At 48.8% G+C, this 22,013-nt stretch overlaps 1 protein-coding gene across 1 annotated transcript; it reads right to left on the bottom strand.

Annotated features, from left to right (window-relative positions):
* Window positions 1-5,011: 5,011 nt before the first annotated feature.
* LOC120394604 (zinc finger protein 436-like) lies at window positions 5,012-7,773 on the bottom strand. Its single transcript, XM_039518831.1, has 4 exons — window positions 7,738-7,773; window positions 7,348-7,504; window positions 6,692-6,747; window positions 5,012-6,250 (listed from the first exon to the last, which is right to left on the bottom strand). The coding sequence occupies exons 1-4, from the start codon at window positions 7,771-7,773 to the stop codon at window positions 5,012-5,014; spliced, it is 1,488 nt and encodes a 495-aa protein (XP_039374765.1).
* Between the last annotated feature and the right edge of the window lie 14,240 nt (window positions 7,774-22,013).

Here is a 22,013-nt window from a genome sequence, read left to right as displayed (position 1 = left end):
GACCCGGTACGGCCTTTCTTATGTTCTTATGTTCTTATGCTCTGTGTCCTCGGGGAAATGTCAAGATTCTGCCCGAGAGCAACTGGATTCCTCACTGAGCTGAAAGAGAGGATAGACTCTGGAGATGCTGCTGGTGAGGAGACAAGCTGCTCCCTCTCTGGAGGTGTCTGCGTATCCAGCCTTGTGCTAAGCTCAAGAACTGAGGAAATTCCCCAGGATGCTCAGGGAGACGAAGGGTTTGCAACAAATCTTTTAGTCAGAAAAGCAAAAACCAATATTGAAAAACCTTCAATGTGAAATTAAAGACTCAACCAAAATCTAAATGTCAAGAAACACAAGACCTCACCCCCACCATCCAGAGGCAAGGAGAATTCCCTCCCAGGACAGTCATTTCAGGAATAATCCCAATGTGTTCTGAGTCTCTGCTTGAAATCAGGGACAAAGGAATCCAGCTAAAACCCTTTGACTCAGTAAAACACTCCCCTGACAAGAGAGAGCTAGGGAAGAATGAGACAGTGGCAGAATAATAAAATACAGTAATAATAAAGAAACGTTCTAGCTGAAGATGCCAATATTCATAGAATCATAGAACTGGAAGGGACTTCGAGAGGCCATCTAGTCCAGTCCCCTGCACTCGAGGCTGGACTAAGTATTATCCAGACCATCCCTGACAGGTGTTTGTCTAACCTGCTCTTAAAAATCTCCAGTGATGGAGATTCCACAACCTCCCTAGGCAATTTATTCCAGTGCTTAACCACCCTGACAGTTAGGAAGTTTTTCCTAATGTCCAACCTAAACCTTCCTTGCTGCAATTTAAACCCATTGTTTCTTGTCCTAACCTCAAAAGTTAAGAAACTTTTTCTTCTTCCTCCTCCTCCTTGTAACCACCTTTTACATACTTGAAAACTGTTATGTCCCCTCTCAGTCTTCTCTTCTCCAGACTAAACAAACCCAGTTTTTTCAATCTTCCCTCATAGGTCACGTTTTCTAGACTTTTAATAATTTGTGTTGCTCTTTTCTGGACTTCCTCCAATATGTCCATATCCTTCTTGAAATGTGGTTCCCAAAACTGGACACAATACTCCAGTGGAGGCCTGTGACAAGTCCTCTGCCCGCCCCTCTTCCTGGGGCCCACTGGTTGCCCCAATAAAGCTCAGAGAGGCTTCCAGTTATGCAGCACCCGTGGCTTTATTTACACAACATTCTCCCACCACCAGTGTTATGCTATGTACAGAGCTTGCAGGCCTGATAATCTCCTCTCCTAAACAGAGTCTGCCCTCAGCCTGGAGACTGACTTTCCCCTGGCCATTCCCCCTTCTTCTGGCTGCCAACCAGCCTTTATAGCCCTTGAATCCTCAGGCCCCAGGTGCAGCCAGTTCTAAAGGCCAGGCACCAGGCTTCTCCCCAGCCCCAATCTATTTCCCCTGTTTGAGGCTGGCTTAGCAGGGGCTAATTAGGTGCCTTTGCACCAGCACCCTGTTACAAGGCCTAATCAGCACGGAGTTGAGTGGAAGAATTACTTCTTGTGTCTTGCCTACAATACTTCTGCTAATACATCCCAGAAGGATGTTCACTTTTTTTTTGCAACAGCGTTACACTGTTGACTCATATTTAGCTTGTGCTCCACTATGACCCACAGCTCTCTTTCTGCAATACTTCTTCCTAGGCAGTCATTTCCCATTTTGTATTATTGTCATGAGACACTTGATATTGTTGCTATTAGCGAAATCTGATGGGATGATGCACATGAGCGGAATGCTAAAATCAATGGTTATCACCTAGTCAGGAAAGATCAAGTGGACAAAAGGAAGGGGGAGTGGCACTCTGTCAAAATAGCATGACTTGTTTCTAAGTTACTGATAACTAGAAAGAAAATGATCTTGAATGCTTATGGATCAAGATCATAACAGATAAACCACAAGCTGGGGTACTAGTTGGTGTCTGCTACAGACCATCAAATCACACTAGGGAACAACAGGATGACTGAATCCTTAAGTATCTACCTTTTAATATGTAGTGAAAAAAGCTACATGATCGGGAGACTTCAGTCTGAGTGACATATGTGGGAGGTCTCATGCAGCCACTAATAAAACATCCTTGGAGTGTCTAAATATTATAAATGACAACTTCCTAACTCAAAGTTTTGCATCCAGCACAGGGGAATTCTATATTAGATCCTATCATGACATACAAGGAGGAATTGATCACAGAACTAAAAATCAGTGGTAGCTTAGGAACAAGTGATCATAACTCAATCACATTTGTTACATGCAAACATCATAAGTCTCAGCCAATACTGTATATACTTGATGCTTTGAAAGAACAGATTTCACAAAGCTGAAAACAATGATGAGAAAATCAGCTGCAAGAAAGAATTTAAACAGAAAAATGTAAATGGTAACCAGGGATAAGAATACTTTACTAGATGTCCAAAATTCCACAATTGGTTAAAACACAACAACTTGGCTTCAAGAAGTGAAGACAGCTATAAAAATAAGAAAACAGTATATTAACAAATGGAAAGCTAATAATAATGAACATAAATCAGAAGCTAGAAATTGTAGAAAATTGAGAAGGGACTCAAAAGGACACAAGCAGAACTCCAAGGCCAGAAAAATTAAGGACAATAAGAAAGAGGTTTTTTTAAGTATATTAAGAACTAAGAGTCCTAACAATGGTACTAGTTCCTGACTAGTTGGAAATAGCAGAATTATCAATAATAATGCAGAAAAGCAGACGTATTCAATAATTTCTGTTCTGTACTTTGTATCCAAGAGTTTTAAAGGAGTTAGCTGAGGAGCTCTCTATACCATTAATGTTGATTTTAAAATAACTCTTGAAACACTGAGGAAGTTCCAAAAGACAGGAAGAAACCTAATGCTGTGCTTGGAAGGTTAATGGGATACTTAGGCAATAGTAGGACTGCCAGCCTTACAGATCCTGGGGAAATTAATGGAGTAGCTGATACGGGACTTGATTAATAAAGAATTAAAGGAGGGTAATATAATGAATCCTCATTAACATGGCTTTATGGAAGACAGATCCTGTCAAACTAACTTGATTTATTTGTAATAAAATTACAAGTCTGGTTGATAAAGGTAATAGTACTGATTGAATATACTTAGACTTCTGTAAGACATTTGACTTGGCACTGCATGATACTTTGATTAAAAAACTAGAATGATACATGGCACACATTAAATGGGTTTAAATCAACATGGCACACATTAATGGATTTAAAACGGACTAACTGACAGGTCACAAAATATAATTATAAACTGGGAATCATCATTGAATGGGTGTTTCTAGTGAGGTCCTGCAGGGGTCAGTTTTTTGTGGTATCCTTTTTAACATTTTCATCAGTAACCTAGAGGAAAACATAAAATCATCACTGATAAAGTTTGCAGGTGACACACAGATTGGGGACTGTTATAAAGTTGGGTGCCAGCAAACCATATGCATTTCAGTATGGCCAAATATAAACTAATATAATTAGGAACAAAAAATCCAGGCCTCAGTTATAGGGATGGGGGACGGTATCCTGGGAAGCAGTGATTCCGAAAAAGACTTTGGGGTCATGGTAGATAATCAGCTGAATGTGACCTGCCAATGGCCCAAAGGGCGAATGTGCTCCTTGGATGTCTAAACAGGGGAATACTGAGTAGTAGAGAAGTTTTATTACCCTCCATATTTGGCAATGGTGTGACAGCTACTTGAATATTATGTCGAGTTCTGGAGTCCATAATTCAAGAAGGTTGTTGATAAACTTGAGAGGGTTCAGAGAGAATCCACAAGCATGATTAAAGCCTTGGGAAACATGCCTTATAGTGAAAGACTCCAGGACCTTGAGCTATTTACTTTAGCAAAGAAAAGATTAGGAGGTGACTTGATCACAGTCTCTAAGTAAATATCTTGGAAACAAATATTTGACAATTGGCTCTTCAGCCTAGCAGACAAAGATCTAACAAGATCCAATGGCTGGAATTTGAAGCTGGACAAATTCAGCCTAGAAATAAGGCACAAACTTTTCAACAGTGGAACAACTTACCAAAGGTTGTGGTGGATTCTCTATCAGTAGCAATTGGTAAATCAAGACTGGATGTTTTTTAAAAAAAGATCTGCTCTGGTTCAAACAGGAATTAATTCACGGAAGGCCTATGGCCTGCGCCATGCAGGTCAGGCTAGGGGAACACAATGGTCCCTTCTGGCCTTAGACTCGATGAACACATGATGATTAGTGACAGCCCACAACTCTCCACGGAGGTGGGCGACTATTACTATCCCCAGGGCAGAGACGGGAGGAAGGGCACCACAGAGAGGGGAAGTGACTGGTACGGGGGTCACACAAGGGGGGTTGGCTACTGAACGGAGAAGTCCTAACTCCCACTTCCCTTGCCCTGCTCTAGCCACCTGACCCCACTCTTCTCAGAGCCAGGAGCCAGACCCAGGAGTGCTACGTCCCAAGTCCCCGGCTCTCACAGGGCAATCAAACCTCTCTAGGGAATCTCCCCCCAATGTCCAGTGCATCTCTCTCCCCATCTCCCCCCGCACGTCTACAGGGATGTTCAATACATCGAGACTTGCTCTGAAATCCTGTTACTTCAGAGCAGTAGCTCTCGGCTGCCTTATAACTACAGCCCCATACAACGGCTTGGTGCTGCCCTACAGAACGTCCCCGTGCATCTGTCCTCAAGGGCCTTAGGAGCTGCAAGGATGACTGGATGGCAACAGGGAATTTTTACCTCCCTGCTGAATTGGAAAGCGCATATGGAACTTGCACAAATGTCTCCCCACTAATTCCATCGCCTGCTCCCCCTAGACCCTGAAATGACTCATCTCCCCAGTGCCCAGCATTTCCCCCTCCTCTGGCCCCACCAGCTGCCCTCACTGAAATCCAAACCATCCTCCTGCCTGCTGCCCCCGCTCAGCCTATCCTCAACTGCAGCAGGTTTACACTTTGCTTCAGGGGAGCACAGACCCATTACCTCACAGGGAGAGCTCCCGCTGCCTTCTATCCTGCGTGGAGTTTCTGGTGGGACATGAGGGAGACCTTTGCCTTGTAGCTTTTCCCACAGACAGAACATTTATAGGGTGTCTCTCCATTGTGCATTCTCTGGTGTCTAATAAGGTGCCATTTCTGAGCAAAACTTTTCCTGCACTCGGGGCAGTTATAGGGCCTCAGGCCGGTGTGGATTCTCCTGTGTCTAATAAAGGCCGAACTGTGACTGAAGCTTTTCCCGCATTTATAGGGCTTCTCTCCTGTGTGGATTCTCCGATGCACAATAAGGTCAGAGCTATTACTGAAGCTTTTCTTGCAGTCGGGGCAGTTATAAGGTCTCTCGCCTGTGTGGATTCTCTGATGTGAAATAAGTTCTGAGCTCTGCTTGAAACTTTTCCCACAGACGGAACATTGATAAGGTGTCTCTCCGGTGTGGATTCTTTTATGTATAGTGAGGTCTGAGCTCTGAATGAAGCTTTTCCCGCACTCAGGACAGCTAAAGGGTCTCTCTCCAGTGTGGGTTTTCTGGTGTGTAATGACATGAGCCTTCCGACGGAACCCCTTCCCGCACTCAGGGCAGTAGAAGGGCCGCTCTCCCGTGTGGATTCTCTGATGAGTGATAAGGTGTGAGCGCCGACTGAAGCTCTTCCAGCACTCAGGGCAGTTATAGAGTTTCTGTCCCGTGTGGATTCTCTGATGCTTAATGAGGTTTGAGCCATCACTGAAGGTTTTCCTGCAGTCAGGGCAGTTATGGGGTTTCTCTCCCGTGTGGGTTCGTCGATGTGAAAGAAGTTCTGAGCTGCGCTTGAAGCTCTTCCCACAGTCGTGACACTTGTAGGGTTTCTCTCCCGTGTGGACTCTCTGATGTATGATCAGGGTAGAGCTCCGACTGAAGCTTTTCCCACACTCGGGGCAATTATAGGGTTTCTCCCCTCTGTGGTTTCTCTGATGTACAATAAGATGTGATCTCCAACTGAAGCTTTTCCCACACTCAGCACAATCATACGTTTTTTCTTTAGTGCAGATTCCTGGTTGGATCATGTCTTTGGGAAGATCTTTCAAAACTCCACGGTGAGTGGATTTACCCTGCGTCTTCCTGCAGTGGTTTCTTAGCTGCCTCTCTGGCCTGAGCTGACTCTTGCTGGTTGCTTCCTGGAGTCCTGAGCAGGGACTGTTCCCTTCAGCAATTCCTGATTGCATCCCATACAGTTCCACTTGCTCGAGACCGTCCTGCTGAGAATTCTCCTCCTCCTTCTCAGTCACCATCCCATCACCTCCTGGGACAGAGGGAAAATTCAGACATGAATATCAACTTGATCTGGGATGAAAGGGAACCTCAGAAAGGACAGTGCAAAGTCAACAAACCAAAATAACTGTTGGGAAGATTGAAAAAAGCAGGAGCTGAATGTCCCCTCCTCCAAAATCTTTCTCTGGAAGAGAGGAGGGAACCAATTCTGCCTCCACATGTCAGGCAGGGCGGGCAGGAAGCCATGAATCACATGACACCTCGTGGGAAGAATCCTGAGCTGGTTGAGATGAGGCAGAACTGGGGTAGCTCATGGGGCCTTTGTGGGAATCCCAGCTGTTGACATCAATGGCGGGTGGTTTCTGCATCCATTTAACCAATTCCTCACCTGTGTGGATGTTTTTCAGGATCTCTCTTTCCTTAGAGCCCTGGAGATCCAGGACCCACGGCTCTTCCCCCTGTTCCAGCTGGAAGATCACATCCGGTTTGGCAATGGGAAAACCTGCTCCAGGAAAACAAAACAGATGAGACAAGAATTTTACAGTTATTCTGACCCAGAGATGGGTTGGGTGGGTGCCCTTGTATAAATTCAACAGACGGAAAAATGTTCCTGGAGCCCCTTTGGGATGGTCAGATGGTTCCTGGGAGACCTGCAGTTCTTCCTGCAGGAGATTCAGAGATTTCCACCCACAGGGGATTATATGACTCTGGCAAAGCACAGTTGTGCAACCTCTTACCCCTTTGTAACCCTGGTGAGACCAGAGCCCTTTCCAGGTATAGAGCCAGTCCTGGGAAAGGAGGGACACACAACATCTTTCTGCGTACCAGCGTGTGCCCATATTTAAAAACACAGATAGGAATATACCACCCATCCTCTCTCTCGGACATGCCGGGAATGGGGATGGGGATGTATTAGCACCCTACTGTGTCTCAATATCTCCTCTCCCGTAGGAGGAGGCATAGAGGACGCAGACACTTCCCCATGGGTTCTGGGGAATCCCCCTGAAATCTAAGGGACCAGGGAAGTACCCTGAGCAGACGCCAACCCAGAATCTTCAGAGACTCCCCAGCTTCTAATAACCAAGGAGACAGAAATCCTTACCCAGAGATGTCACAGTCTCATAATTCTCCTGCATGATGTCCCTGTAGAGGGATCTCTGACTGGGGTCCAGCAGAGCCCACTCCTCCTTGGTGAAATACACAGCCACCTCCTCGAAGGTCACCGGCCCCTGAAACAGCCAGAGTCCCTCACTCAGGACCTGTTCCCCGCAGCCATAATCCCACCAGCTCAGTCATGGGCAGGGCTGGAAAATCCCCCTCCCCACAGAGAGCAGGGAACTGCCCTGGGAAAGGGGAGATTTCTCAAAACTGTCATTAAAAACACACAGTTTCGGTGGCGAAACCATGATGCCCAGAGCTCCCAAATCCGGTAATTTTATCATGAGTCTCACAATATTTAGCTGAAATTTTTGGACATTTCCCATGTTCTCACAGGAATCTCATGATTCCTGGCACAGAACTCACACATGTTCCCTTTTTCAACAAGGTCCCATTACTTTGGAGAGGTGGGGGGGGGGGGCTGGAGTCAAACTGCCCTGATTGAAGATGGCCCCCATTCGCCTGCAGTTTTGGCATGCGGAAGTAAGAGTGAGGCTGCCCTTGGTAAAGATGGCCACCAACTCCTATGGTTTTCAATGAGGCTGAAGCCCTGCTCTCCTCAGGCACGGCTGTGACTCTAGTTAGGAGACTGGACAGGAAACTATGAAGATAAATGGAAATGTGTGGGGGTCATAGGGAGGCTGAGGGGGATTCGTAGGGTCAGAGAGGGTCATGTTCCTGCAGCTCCATATGGGGTTGCAGGTGTGAGAAATAGGAGACCGTAAAGGGGAAGACAGATGAATATAGGGCAGGTAGGGAAGAGACTGGAGACCGTGCGGGAAGACATTGGTTGGGGCAGAGTGGAGACAAAGTAATGGGAAGGGAAGGGGTGGAGAGGGCCAGAAGGGCAGCTCCCCCTTCCCAGCGGTAGGGGAGGGTCAGTAGTTGGTGTCCCCCTGTGAGCAGCGTCAGGGAGGTTTAATTTTTACACGTGTGCAGTTGCAGGTGGAAGTTTTGTGGCTGCAATGCAATACAATACACAAACACTGGGGCCAGGCAGCTTAGCCCCAGGTGGCGGGAAGGAGGGGCCCTGCCGCAATGCTGAAAACCCAGAAAGCAAATACAACTGCTGCAAAATGTAAATGCTAGTGTTTTTTAAGATGAACTAGAGAGGCAAACAGGGGACTTTTGGAGGGAGTGTGAGAGGTTTCTTCTAGGTACAGTTTTACATGGCCAGCAATGGAACAGTGGTTGTGCCCTGCAACAGATGTGCCACATTTTCTTTCCTGAAGGAGGTCACATCAAACTTCCTCTGGATGATGTGCAAGTTGGTGGCTATGCTGGAAGAAAGATTAGTGGTTTGGCAGGACAAGTACAGATACAGAAATGCTGAGGAGTTCTTGGACAACCAAATTCAGGAAGCACCAGCACCCCAGACTCAAGACTGGAACTGGTCACCACAGAACCAGAGAGAGGAGGAGACAAGAGAAGGAGGCATGGCAGTTTGTAATCACTGAGGCAGGAGGACCAGGTGACATTCTCCACAGCTGGAGGCATTTGAGGATGGGCAAACCATGAACACCAGAGAGAAGAGGACCAGAAGGAACTCCACACAGCTAGAAGTATCCCATTGCATGTTCTCAGTGTGGAAACTGCAATATCTAGTTAACCAAACAGAATGGAGACCTGAGGATGCCTGCCACAAGACAATCAAGCATGCTTGCAAAGAGATCTCCATCCATGCAAGGAAGGCAGACGATCCTTGTTGGGGATTCTGTGCTAAGAAGAATGGATAGAACATTCTGCCAGGGACAGGCAGGCAACAGGACGGAGCCCAGACATGAGGAGTCACTCTGAGATCAGGGAGGGCTTCTGGAGTCAGTGGGCAAGGATCCAGTGGTGATGGCCCGTATCGACATTAATAACACTGTGTCATGCGGCACCTCATCGATTACAGACAACTTCAGAGAAACCAGAAGGGTGCTAATGGAAAGGACCATGAAAGTGATAGTCTCAGATGCTTCTTGTCCTGGGAGCGAAGGGAGGCAGAAGGTTCTGAAAGCAAACCACTGGCTAGATAAGTAGTGGAAGGTTTTGGTTTTATGAAATATTGGACCATCTTCTAGAGGGAAGAGAGGGCTGTACAGGTTGGATGGCCTCCATATCTGTTGAACGGAAACCAACCTGCTAGGTGACAAGCTGGCTAGAGTAGTCAAGAGGGCATTAAACTAATAACAAAAGGAGAAAACAAATGAGCACTCAGACCAAAAGATCAAGATGTTGAGAACAAAATTATTCAAGGCACCAAGAGACACGAAGAGCCTGGGTAAAAAACAAACTTGGAATTGATTGTTAATGAGAAAAAAAATCAACCTACTTGTTATTACTGAAACTTGGTGAGAAGATTGGAGTGTTAAAAAAATTAAATGATATTGTCTCATATGATGATAACATTTCACTAGTATATCTGGAGGATGTTAAACAGCAGCTACTAATGTTAAACATTTTTAAATCAGCAGATCCAGAGAACTTGCATCCAAGAGTTTTAAAAGAGCTGGCTAAGGAGTAGCTGAAGAGTAGTTAATGTTGATTTTCAAAAAATCTGGGAGTACCAAGGAAGTTCCAAAAGACTGGAGGAAAGCAAATGTTGTGCCAATTTTTAAAAAGGGTAAACAGGGTGACCTGAGTAATTATAGGCCTGTCAGCATGACATTGATCCTGGACAAGAGAATGGAGCGGCTGATATGGGACTTGATTACTAAAGAATTAAAGGAAGGTAATGTCATTAAAGCAAATCAACATGAATATTTGGAAGATTAACTTCGTACCTTTTTTGAGATGACAAGTTTGGCTGATAAAGGTAATAGTGCAGCTCATACTTAGAATTTTGAAAGGTGTTTGACTAGTACTGCACAACATTATGGTTAAAAAACTAAAATATCAAATTAAAATGGCAGAAATTAAATAGATTAAAAACTGGCTAACTGGTGGGTCTCAAACAGTAACTATAACCAGGGAATCGTCATCAAGTGGGTGTGTATCCAGCGGGGTCCCACAGGAATTGGTTTATGACCCTATTGCTATTTAACAATTTTATCAGTCACCTGGAAGAAAACAAACTCATCACTGATAAAGTTTGCAGATGATTGGAGATGTGGTAAATAACAAAGAGGACAGATCACCCTAACAGAGCGACCTGGATCATTTAGTAAGTTGGGTGTCAGTAAAGAATTTGCATTTCAATATAACCAAATATAAACTCATACAATTAGGAAGAAAGAATGCAGGCCATAGACACAGAATGGGGGTCTCTATCCTGGGAAGCAGTGAATAAGACTTGCGGGTTATGGTGGATAATCAGCTGAACATGAGCTCCCAGAATGACGGTATGGCCAAAAGGGCTAATGTAATCCTCGGATGAATAAACATGGGAATGTCGAGGAAGAATAGAAAGGTTATACTAGCTCTGCGACAGCTACTTGACTACTGTGGCCAGTTCTGGTGCCCACAATTCAGGAAGGGTGTTGAAAAATTGGAAAGGATTCAGAGGAGCCACAAGAATGATTAAAGCTTTGGAAAACCTGCCTTGTAGTAAAAGACTGCAGGAACATTTAATTAACAAAGAGAAGGTTAAGGGGCTTGATCACAGTTTATAAATATCTACACAGGGAACAGAAATTTGACAATGGGCTCTTCAATCTAGCAGATAAACATATAACAAGATCCAATGGCTGGAAGTTGAACGTGGATAAATTCAAACTCGAAATAAGGCAAAACTTTTTAACAGTGCGGGTGATTAACTGCTGGGAAAACTTACCATGGATTTTCCATTAGTGGCATTTTTTTCAATTCAGTTTGGATGTTTTTTGAAAAGACAGGGTCTAGTTCAAACAGGAATTAATTCGGGAGAGTCTTAAATCCTGTGTTATACAGGACATCAGACTAGCTGATCACAATGGTCCATTCTGACTTCCTATGAATCTATGCCCATCTCCTGACTTTCCGGAGCGACTCACAGCTTCCGAGTTCTGCATTCTGGTTGTAGGCTTCGGATATCAACATTTGTAGGCATTTGCTTTCTCAAGTATAGTAATTTACTGTGCTTGTCCCACAAATTCAGGGCCCACATTAAAGATAGTGTAGTGTATAAGGGTAGGTTAGTATCTCTTTAAAATAGTTTGTGAGCTCTCTAGTAGCGCTCACTGTGCGCTAGTTTTAGAAACCTCAAGAAATCAGTGCAGCAGTGTGTGTAGTTAGGCCCTGGGTGTCGGTGGGTATTTAGTAAACATGGCTATTTGGAATCCAACTCTGCCTGTGTGCTTTTTCCAAGTTCTTTGTCTTGTTTGAAGAGCAAAAGACCCAGCTGGCAACAGGGATGGGCTCTGAATCCAGAAACGCAGTGGAATAGACAGTGACTGCAGATGCCCAGTGGAAATGGAACTCAAAGGAAACCACTGCCTGTAGCCAGTGGGACTGTCAGTAAACTGCTCATTGAGTGGGGACAAATAAAGGGTTAAAAAAAATCTCTGGCTGGGGAAAACGGACTTGTTTGACAGCAGAGGGCTCGTCCTCTGGAGAGCGGGAACAGTATTTCATTACTAATGGTGCCAACAGGGCACGGGCGGGTGCAATGGGGAGCAAGCAGGGGCAGCCCCCCCCCCAATCAGTGTGGGCACAGAACTCCTCCAGGGCAGGAAGAGCGAGCTCCTCTGGCCCCAGGACGGGGAACGACAGCCCCTCCGGCTCTGGGGTGAGATCCAACCCCTCCAGCTGCCTGGGAAGAGCGACCTCCTCCGGGCTCAGGGTGGGGCAGGAAACAGCAGCCCCTCCAGCTCTGGGGTGAGATCCAAACCCTCCAGCTGCCTGGGAAGAGCGAGCTCCTCTGGCCCCAGGGCTGTGGCTGGGAGAACCAGGTCCTCCAACAATGGGGCTACAAAGGGGAGAGCCAGCTCCTCTGCCCACAGGGGGCAGGCACAGAAAGTGCCTCTCCAAAAGCGGCCACATTTTTATTCCTGTTTTATTGGCCTTAAGCAAGGGGGAGGGGGAGAGAAGGAATAGGGCGGCTGTCACAAGGTGGACTGGGCCCTTGAGGAAAGAACTGGTCCAGCCCGCCTGTGTCTCATTAATAGCCTCTCAAGGGGGCGTGGTGGAGGGCTCTAGAAAGAGCCAGAGGAGAGGAGACGACAGGAAGAGGAAACCGTGACAAAGAGCGAGACAGGCTCCTGCAAGGCAGACCTTGGGAGTTTTGGGTCAATGTGTCAGGGAATTGACTGTGTGCGGTTTAAGACTGGAGGGGGTGGAAACAAAGATATTTTGGGGTTAATTTTGAACTTTTTGCTAATAAAACAGACCCTAAGGAGGAATATTATTGAACAGAGAGAGAATTCTTTGAGTTTATGGGGGAACCAAGAGAGGAAACTGAGGTAGGACACTTGCAGCACAACCTCAGTCTCTGACGGGGTGCTCAGAAGGTGGCTGGTCCTGTTACAGTGGCACATAGCTCTCCTGGCTTAGGGGGAATGCGAGAATGGGGGAAACAATATATGGAAAGAGGGGGATTGGGGAGGACATGGGAGGAAGAATCAGGGATTCTGGCCTGGGGAAGGGGGGACACAGACACTTAGTATGAGGGAGTGAGTGGGGGGGGGGGTTTGCAGGGAGTCCCTAAAATAGGGATGGGAGGATGGCACACTTATGGGGGCCAAGGGGAATGAAAGATGCCAGAAGCCCCTGATGTGTGCAATGAGTTTGGCCTACAGAAGCAACAAAGTGTTCAGTCTTCTAGTAATAGGAGTATTTGTTGGTGTCATTAGGCATGACTCTAGGTAACTCAGGAGGGTGGAAAACCACAGTGTCAATGAAGCCTTTCTGTAGTAGGCCTGAATAAACCAAAGCGCTCCCATGTTTGAACTTTAATAGACCTAACAAGCTAGCAACAGAGAATGGAATGTGTAACAGCTAGTTATCAGGTGCAACCCCACTCACACCGGTATTAGGAAATAATAATGAGGCCTGTATGCCTCTGGCTAAGGGGCAAAATAACAGATCAAAAGAAATAAAACAAGATAACGGTTCAAAGAGTTACTAACGAGCTAGGCTGGTTCCCGCCAAGTATGACTTAACTGCTTAATGTAATTGCTATTGCAAAGTGTATTTGCTACATGGGAATGAATGGTGGGGGGAGAGGGGAGATAGAAGAGGCTTAGCTAAAGTTATGTATAAAAAAAGAAAAGCTGCTTGTAGCTGGGTGCTTGATTTGAGACGTGCCTGTCTCCAAGCATCCCGCTTTGAGATCTCAAATAAACTTTGTCTACTTCTCCACCTTGGTGTGTTTATTGGAGCGAAGCACACCGGGCAACGAACCACTGTTGCTGTCCTCGGGCATTCTGTGCTGGCAACATACTGATAGTAACATATTGCTGTTATTTTTTTAAATGTTCTCTGTCATCAAAGAGGCAGGAGTAGACAGTGTGTAGGAAAGTGGGTAATATCCCTTTAAACAGTTTGTGAGCCCTCAGGCAGCCCTCACTGTGTTCCTTAGGAGTTGCCAGAAACCAGACCAAGTCAATGTACACAGCTGGCGAGGCCTTGCACTTCTGTGTATCGTGAGAAAAACCCAGCTGTGCCCCTGGGGGTTCTCCATATTGTGTGTTGTGTAAAGAGCAAACTATGCAACAGAAGGTTTTTCATTTCCTGTTCTTCCCTCCTCCACATGCAGGCCAAGCCCACGGCCTCCCTGAAAATCACCTACCTGCACCGGCTCCATTACAGCCTGTTCCCTTCCCCGTCCCCTGGGAGGCTGGGACAACCGGGAACAAGATGTGGGCATTATTCTGCAGCCTGTCAAGGCGAGAAGGGCGATGGGGCAGGTTATAGAAGAGGTTTTAGTCCATTTCACACCGATGTCCCCAGGCTCTCTCTCCGCAGAAAGGTACTTTAAATGTAGACTCTTTATTGCTGTCTAGCCCAGCCCGGTCCAGCCCCACCCAGCATTAGGTCTAAATCCACTGAAACATGTTTAAACCCTCCAGTAACACAGACTTTAAGCCAAACCCCAGAAAGGAGCAGAACCAAAGGAGCCGCTCTGGGGGATCCCCCAACACGCATCCCCCCAGCACCGCGGGGACCAGGCAGAGGCAGGAACTGGCTTTTCCTCTCCCTGCCCCTCCCCTTCTCCCCAGGAAAGTCCATGTGCCCCGGGGTGCTGCAGGGAATGGGGCTGGGCAGGGCTGGGAGCCGGGACCTCCCTCCCCACTGATCGCTCCTGCTGCCCCTGCCAGGCTCTGCCCCTGTCTCCCTCCCGCCCCCTCCCCTCGGGCTGGGAGACTCGGTCCCTGGCCCAGCCCGGGGCGTTCGCTCCCCGGAGCTGGCTCGGCTCCGGCAGGCGCTCAGGGGGGCAGAGCGGGGGGGGGGGGGGGGTCAGGAAGGGCAGCAGCTCTGGGACTCGCAGACCCCCACCCCCCGGGAGCAGAGCTGGGGCGAGGAGGGGCCGGTGGTGCAGAGTCACTTTCCTGCCCGGCCCCAGCCCTCCCCCCGGGTCTCTCCCCTCACCTGCAGGCTCCGGCTCAGGGGCTGGTGCGGGCAGAGCCCGGGGCTGCCCCAGGGGCTGGTTCCAGCCCCCGCAGAGAGTCCCCCCGGCTGGGCACAGAGGGGCGCTAGGGAAGGGCTCTCCCCGCACACACCCCGCTGGGGAGCAGCAGCGGCGCGGCGCACTCCCGGCTCATTATGGAGGCGGTAGCAGCTTCTTCCAGCCGCCTTGTAACGACAGCCCAGAGTCTGTCTGCGCGGACAGAGCCTCGGGAATCAGGCTGTGAAATGCGCACATCCCCTCTGAGACCTCCCCAGTCGCCCTCCTCGGCTGCAGAATAAGGAGGAGTGTTTTGCTTCCGATTATTTTGGGAGGAGGAGATTTAGTTCTTCGCTGTTACCCAGTTGCCTGGGTCCGGACGTGCTCAGTAACATGGGCTGAAGAAGCCTCTGCCCTCCCTTGCCAACAGAATCTGCTCCCTGCTATAAAAGGGGGCTAAAGCAGCGGCTGGCCCACTGGCAGGGCCGCCCAGAGAATTCAGGAGGCCCAGGGCAAAGAAATTTTGGGGGCCCCTTCTATAAAAAAATTGCAATACTATATTTTCCTGAGGGCCCTTGCGGGGCCCACGGCAAATTGCCCCACTTGCTCCCCCCCACGGGCACCCCTGGGAAAAATAAACCTTCCGTATTTTGGCACAAACCCAGTTTTGAGAAAACTTCTTTACAAGGTATCACTGGTTCTCAGCATCAGTTAGTGCTAAAAGGCACTAAAGCTCATTAAAAGGGTTGGACAAATATTTTCCATCAAAAAATTTTCTGGATCAAAAACTAGGGGTTTTAAAAAAGCAGAAAAAAAATCATGGACAATGTCTGCTTTCCTTCAAAATTTGCTGTTTTTTTAATTGAAAAGCTGAAATTAGTCTGCCAAAACCTGAACATGGTTTGAGGTTTCAAAAGTGTGTGGCCAAATATTTGCTGCTTGCTGTGTTTGATTGTTTAAAGAAACAATAAAAAAATTCTGCTTAAAAAAATCCAAAACTTTTGAACCAGCTCAGCTTGTAACCAAACACCTGAGCCCATCCAGGCAGAGATTTTTCCAGGTTTCTGATACTCTGCTGGCTTCCTTGACTCATATCTGTCTCCATAACTTTGGGTTCATTTAGGTTAGAACATAAGAACAGCCATACTGGGTCAAACCAAAGGCCATCCTGCCCAGTACCCTGTCTACCGACAATGGCCAATGCCAAATGCCCCAGAGGGAGTGAACCTATCAGGTAATGATCAAGTGATCTCGCTCCTGCCATCCATCTCCACTCTCTGAGAAACAGAGGCTAGGGACACCATTCCTTACCAATCCTGGCTAATAGCCATGAATGGACTTAATCTCCATGCATTTACCTGTTTCCTAGAGACTGGCTCCATGTGGTCCCTCACAAACTGGAGACGGTTACTGTGGGTTTGTCTTTAGTATAGTTTATGTACATACTCCATGAACTGAGCATTTGAGCTTGTTCCAGAATCTGGGATGAGCCTATGTTGTCAAAACTGAAATGCTCAAAATAGCACATGCATGTGAATGGACACAGGGTGCTAAAATTAAATTAATCCAGGGGTTCTCAAACTGGAGGTCAGGACCCCTCAGGGGGTCACGAGGTTATTACTGGGGGTCGTGAGCTGTCAGCTTCCACCTCAAACCCCACTTTGCCTCCAGCATTTATAATAGTGTTAAATATATTAAAAAATGTTTTCAATTTATAAGGGGGCGGGTCACACTCAGAGGTTTGCTATGTGAAAGGGTCACCAGGACAAAAGTTTGAGAACCACTGAATTAACCCCTCTGGAGCCTCAGGGAATGCAGGGGAGGGGAGTCTCCCTTGGTAGGGTTGGGAAGGATATTGCTCTTCTCATGTGATCCCTCCCCCGAGTAGCTATTTTTAAATGAAGCTACCCTCCCCTGACATGAATCTCCCTATGGCACTGAAATTAAATATAGACTGTAATTTGGCATTTGAGAAGTGAAAGGGATGGCAGCCCTAATGGAAAAGCTAACAGCTTGGCTCTCCTGCAAGCCTCAAACTGCTGAATGAGCTTTAGGGTAGGGAAGGCTGTGCCTCCCCAAACAGCCTGGCCCTGCCCCCTATCCGACCTCCACCCACTTCCTGCCCCCGACTGCCACCCTCAGAATCCCTGACCCATCCTGCTCCTTGTCCCCTCACCGTCCCCCAGAGACCCCACCACCACCACGGGACCCCACCCCTGCTCCCTGTCTGCCCCAACCCCTATCACCCCCGCTGAGTCCTGACAGACACCACCTGGAACGCCCACAATCCAGCCCCCCCATTCCCTGCCCCCTGACCGCCCCCCAACCTCTGCTCCCTCCCTGTGCCCTGACTGTCCCCAGGACTCCCTGGCCCCAGCCTCTTACCCCTGGCTCCCCCCTCACCCGGAGCCTCAGCACGTCGTGGAACAGCTGCAGTGTGTCTCCGGCGGGGCCTAAGCCCCGCCCCGCTCAGAACCGTGTGGTGGGGGGGCGGGGCTGTGAGCTCCGCACCGAGCGGAGGGAGCTGAGCTCAGCCCGGAGCTCGCAGCCCCGCCCCCTTACGACGCGGCTCGGAGCGGGGCGGGGCTCAGGGACCCCGCCGGAGGCGCGCTGCGGCGCTGTCTGAGGACGCTGCTTGATGCACTAAGGCTCCAGGAGAGGGGCGGAGGCGGGAGCCTCAGTTGTTCTCTTGGGGGCCCCTGCGGAGCCCGGGGCCCGGGGCAAATTGCCCCACTTGCCCCCCCCTCTGGGCGGCCCTGCCCACTGGCCCCCTTTCAGGAGTCTGACTTGTCTTGTTTTACCGCAGGCTACATAAAAAGCACTAGCAAAGTCAGTACAAACTCAAATTTCATAGACAGTGACTTGTTTATACTGCTCTATATACAACACACGGAAATATAAGTGCAATAATTATATTCCAATTATTTTATAATTATATGGTAAAAATGCAAAAGTCAGCAATTTTCCAGTAATAGTGGCTTTGACACTTTTGTATTTTGATGTCTGATTTTTGTAAGGAAGTCGTTTTTAAGTGAGGTGTAACTTGGGGGTACGCAGGACAAATCTGACTCCTGAAAGGGGCACAGTAGTCTGGAAAGGCTGAGAACCACTGGCTTAGAGAGACCAAATGGGGAGAGAGAGAGGGTGTGACCCTAGTAGTTTGCCCTGTAATAGGGCAGCAGCAAAGGCCAGAGCAGTTCTGGGGGCTGTGTATGCAAGGGTGTCCCTCCAGCGTGGAGCAAGGCAGTGAGTCACTTGCTCTGGGGAGACCCTGTCTGGATGCTTGGATCTAGTGTGGAAGCCCAGAGCCCTGAGTTATAGAGACCCAGGTATTCCTGCCTCATGGCTCTATTTCCTATGGGATTTCTTCTATTAATTAGATCACAATAAATGGATTGTGCCCTGTTAACTCCTGGAGGGAGGACTGTCTCTCTGGAGTGGGGGGGGGGGTGTCTTTGGGGAATGCGGGACTGTAAAGAATTGTGAATGTCCCAGGAGATCTCCAAAATTAAAAGGCCCCAGGGATGATGACCAAAGCCCAGGATGACAGCAGAGGGCCCGTGTCGCCGGACTCTGGCTCTGGTTCATTTATTCTGGAGGTTCCAGGGAGGGTGCCTGGATCCCTTCTGCACCACATTTCGGAGTAGGGGTCCCATTGGCAGGTGGCTGAGGTTCTACAGCTTCGGGCCTGGTTGGAGATTGGGATGGACAGCTGAGTGCCTTGTCCTCAGCCAACCAGACTTCAGAGGGGTGGAACTAAGGACAGCAGCCCACTTTTGGGGACATGAGGGAGACCCTTGGGTCCCTGGCCAAAACAGGAAAGGCCTGGGAGAGGGCGAGCTATAAGTGGGGGAGCTGCAGGCCTGTAGGCTGGGGAATCTCTGGTTGGTGTGTTCTTTGCAGGGCCCAGAGGGATTTGGCCCAGTTGTACCCAAAGGTTCTCTAGTGTTCCCCCACTGTGATGGCAGAGTCGTGCAATGCCCAGGCTTAATTAAGCTTAGTTTTACTTTAATGCATTCCCTGTATGACCCCAGCTAGGCTGGGGGCAAAGGTCACAGAATGAACTCAACCCCAGGATGTGAAGGGTCACTCGGAGGGGAACCCTGAGTGTTAGACACCTGCATGGGAACTGAGACAGTCAGACACCGACAGTGCTTGTGTAACCCACTGGCCAGTGTGTGAGACGTGTCTCCCCACCCCCATGCCTCGAGAAAATGTGGCCATCATAGCCCAGCTACTGAGCCACGTTGAAGACACTCATGCATCCAGCTAGGGAAGTCACTGGTGTTGGCCAGGCTGTGCTGTGAGACTCTGCTGATGCTGTGACCTGTGCCAGCTCCGAGAGATGCCCCCTTTTGGATTCTCTCAATAACACCCTCTGGGGTTCTGGCCCAATGGCGCAACCATTGATTTACACCATCGAGGCACCTGTTCCACTGTTGTGTAATTTTCATGTGTCAAGTGGCTCGGTAAACTGAAGGAAGAACTGGGGTGGGCTTTGGTCTGGAGAGGGCTCTCTGGAGGGAATCTCTCCTCCTGCCTGGGGAGGGCATGCTCTGCCCCTGGTATGGCAGCTGGTGTGGCAGTGGCTTTCCCTGTCCCCAGAGTCATATCCAGAGGGATCTCCACCCCCAGTGGAATGGCTGATGAGGGAGGGATGCGCCCAGCGCCTGGGGGTCTCTCTGCCCTCTCTGGTGCCTGGTGTGAGTAGACGTGCTCCTAAAGGTTCTTGCTGCTACACTCACACTGGTAAGGCCTGGCCTGGCTGTGTGGGTGCTGGATGGGGGTCTCACTGGATGGCTGTGTGAGTGCAGGGTGAGCACTGGGGACCCTCACAGGGCGTCTCCCTGGGCAGGGCTGGCTGTGCAGTTGAGTGACATCTGCAATAAAGATACAACAACGGTTGGGGACAATCCCGACCTGGGCGAGATGAGGCAGAACTGGGGGAGCTTGCAGAGCCTTAAAAAAAATCCTAGCTGTTTATACCAATGATGGATGGTTTCTGTAGGACTGTTTAACCAATTCCTCACCTGTGTGGATGTTTCTCAGGACCTGCCTTTCCTCAGAGCTCCAGGACCCACAGCTCTTCCCCGCATTCTCAGCTGGGAAATTATGCTCAGTTTTGAATTGGAAAATTAGTTGTGAGAAAACAGGTGAGATGCGGGTTTTACAGTTGTCCTGCGACAGAGCTGTTGCCAGCATAGGTGTGTGTGTGGTGCCCGGGCTCCGGGAATATTTGGAGCTGGGTCTCTCCCCCGGCCCTGCCTGGATCGGGCCCTGGGCCCCGCTCCCCTACGCATCTCCCCCTGCTGTGTCCCTGCCTGGAGCAGGTCCCAGTCCCCGCTAGCCACACCCCCCTGCGTTTCCCTCCCCCGCCCCCCGCCGCGCCCCATCCCTGTCTGACAAAAAGCAGCGCGGCGCCTCTCCCCTGCCTGCTCTCGGCTCCCGGCAGAACGGCTGTCTGCTGCCCCAGGGTCCTAGTGCCTGCCCTCCACTAATGGCAAGAACTGCTCCCTAGGGCACCCACTAGAAACAGCCCTGCTCATTGACTTCTCTCCATTAACAAAAACATTTTGAGATCTGTGAGTGAGCCAGTTGTCAATCCATCTACGGTGTGGTCTAGTTCATTCCATATAACACAAGCTTTTTAAATCAAAATGTCACGTGGTACCAAGTCAAATGCCCTGAAGAAATCCAAGTATATTGTATCAACACTGCTGCCTCCATCCACCAGAGCTGCATAAACCAAACAGATGTTCCTGAAGACCCTTTGGGCAGGTCAGATAGTTCTTGGGAGGTGTACAGCTCCCCCTGCAGGAGGTGCAGCCATCTCCACACACTGGAGGATTTTATGATTTTGGCACAGTACAGTTGTGTGCAACCTGTTACTCCTCCTTAACCTTGCTAAGACCACAGCCCTTTCCAGCCATGGAGATAGTTATGGGAAAGGATGGAGAGGAGGCACATCTGTGTGCGAGAGCACGTGTTTAAAAACACAGAGTGCTACATACAGCCCATCCTCTCCCTTGGAAGTTCTGGGGATGAGCCTCTCCACTATGTTTCTGAATCTCCTCTCCCCTGGGAGGGGTATCAGGAGGGAACAGTCTCTCTCACATGGTTTCTGGGGCTGATCTTCCTGAAATCTAAGGGGCCAGAAAAGAACCCTGATAGAAGCCAACCCAGATGCTTCAGAGACCCCCCACTCCTTCTAATACCCGAGGGGACAAGGAATCCTTACCCAGCGAGGTCACATTCTCATAGTTCTGCTGCATGACGTCCCTGTAGAGGGCTCTCTGACTGTGGTCCAGCAGAGCCCATTGCTCTTCAGTAAAATACACAGCCACCTCCTCGAAGGTCACCAGCTCCTGAAACAGCCAGAGTCCCCCTCTCAGAACCTGCTGCCCCAGCCACAAAATCCCTCACCCCCACCCCACAGAGAGCAGGAAATTTTCCTTGGGGAAGGGAAAATTTCACAAAGCTGTCATTAAAAATACACTATTTTGGTGGTGAAACCGTGATGCCAACAGCTGCCAACTCAGCTGATTTTATCATGACCATGATTCCTGGCACGGAACTCACACATTGTCCCTTGTTCTACATGGCCACCACCTTCCATTACTTTCAGGGGGGTAGAGTCAAATTGCCCTTATTCAAAATAGCCACCATTTCCCTACAGTTTGTAACCCCCCCTCCAGAGTTACTCTTGGCTTCTGAGTGCTGTAGTATGGCAACAGAGCTTTGGTATCAGGGGGTTGTTTCCTCACACTGGAGTATCTCCACCCTGTCCCTGAAATTCAGGTCCTACCTTAAAGAAGATGTAGTGTATAAGTTTAGGTTAGTATTTCTTTAAATAGTTTATGAGCTCTTTAGTGGAGCTCACGGTGTTCTAGGTTTTAGAAGCCTCCAGAGCCAGAGCAGCAGTGGGTATGTAACTAGGCCTTGGGTGTCTGTGAAAATTTACTATAGGTAAATGTGATTATTTGGAACCCAACTATGCCTGTGTGGTTTCATCGAGTTCTTTGGCACATTACACAGTAAAAACACACAACAATTTGCACCAAGGACATGGTCCAAATCCAGAAATACAGTGGAACAGACAGTGA

This window comes from Mauremys reevesii, unplaced genomic scaffold (genome assembly GCF_016161935.1).
Source record: "Mauremys reevesii isolate NIE-2019 unplaced genomic scaffold, ASM1616193v1 Contig7, whole genome shotgun sequence".
NCBI classification, from domain to species: domain Eukaryota; kingdom Metazoa; phylum Chordata; order Testudines; family Geoemydidae; genus Mauremys; species Mauremys reevesii.
Note: the sequence above shows the minus strand (reverse complement) of the source record. Positions and strands in the feature narration are given on the sequence as shown.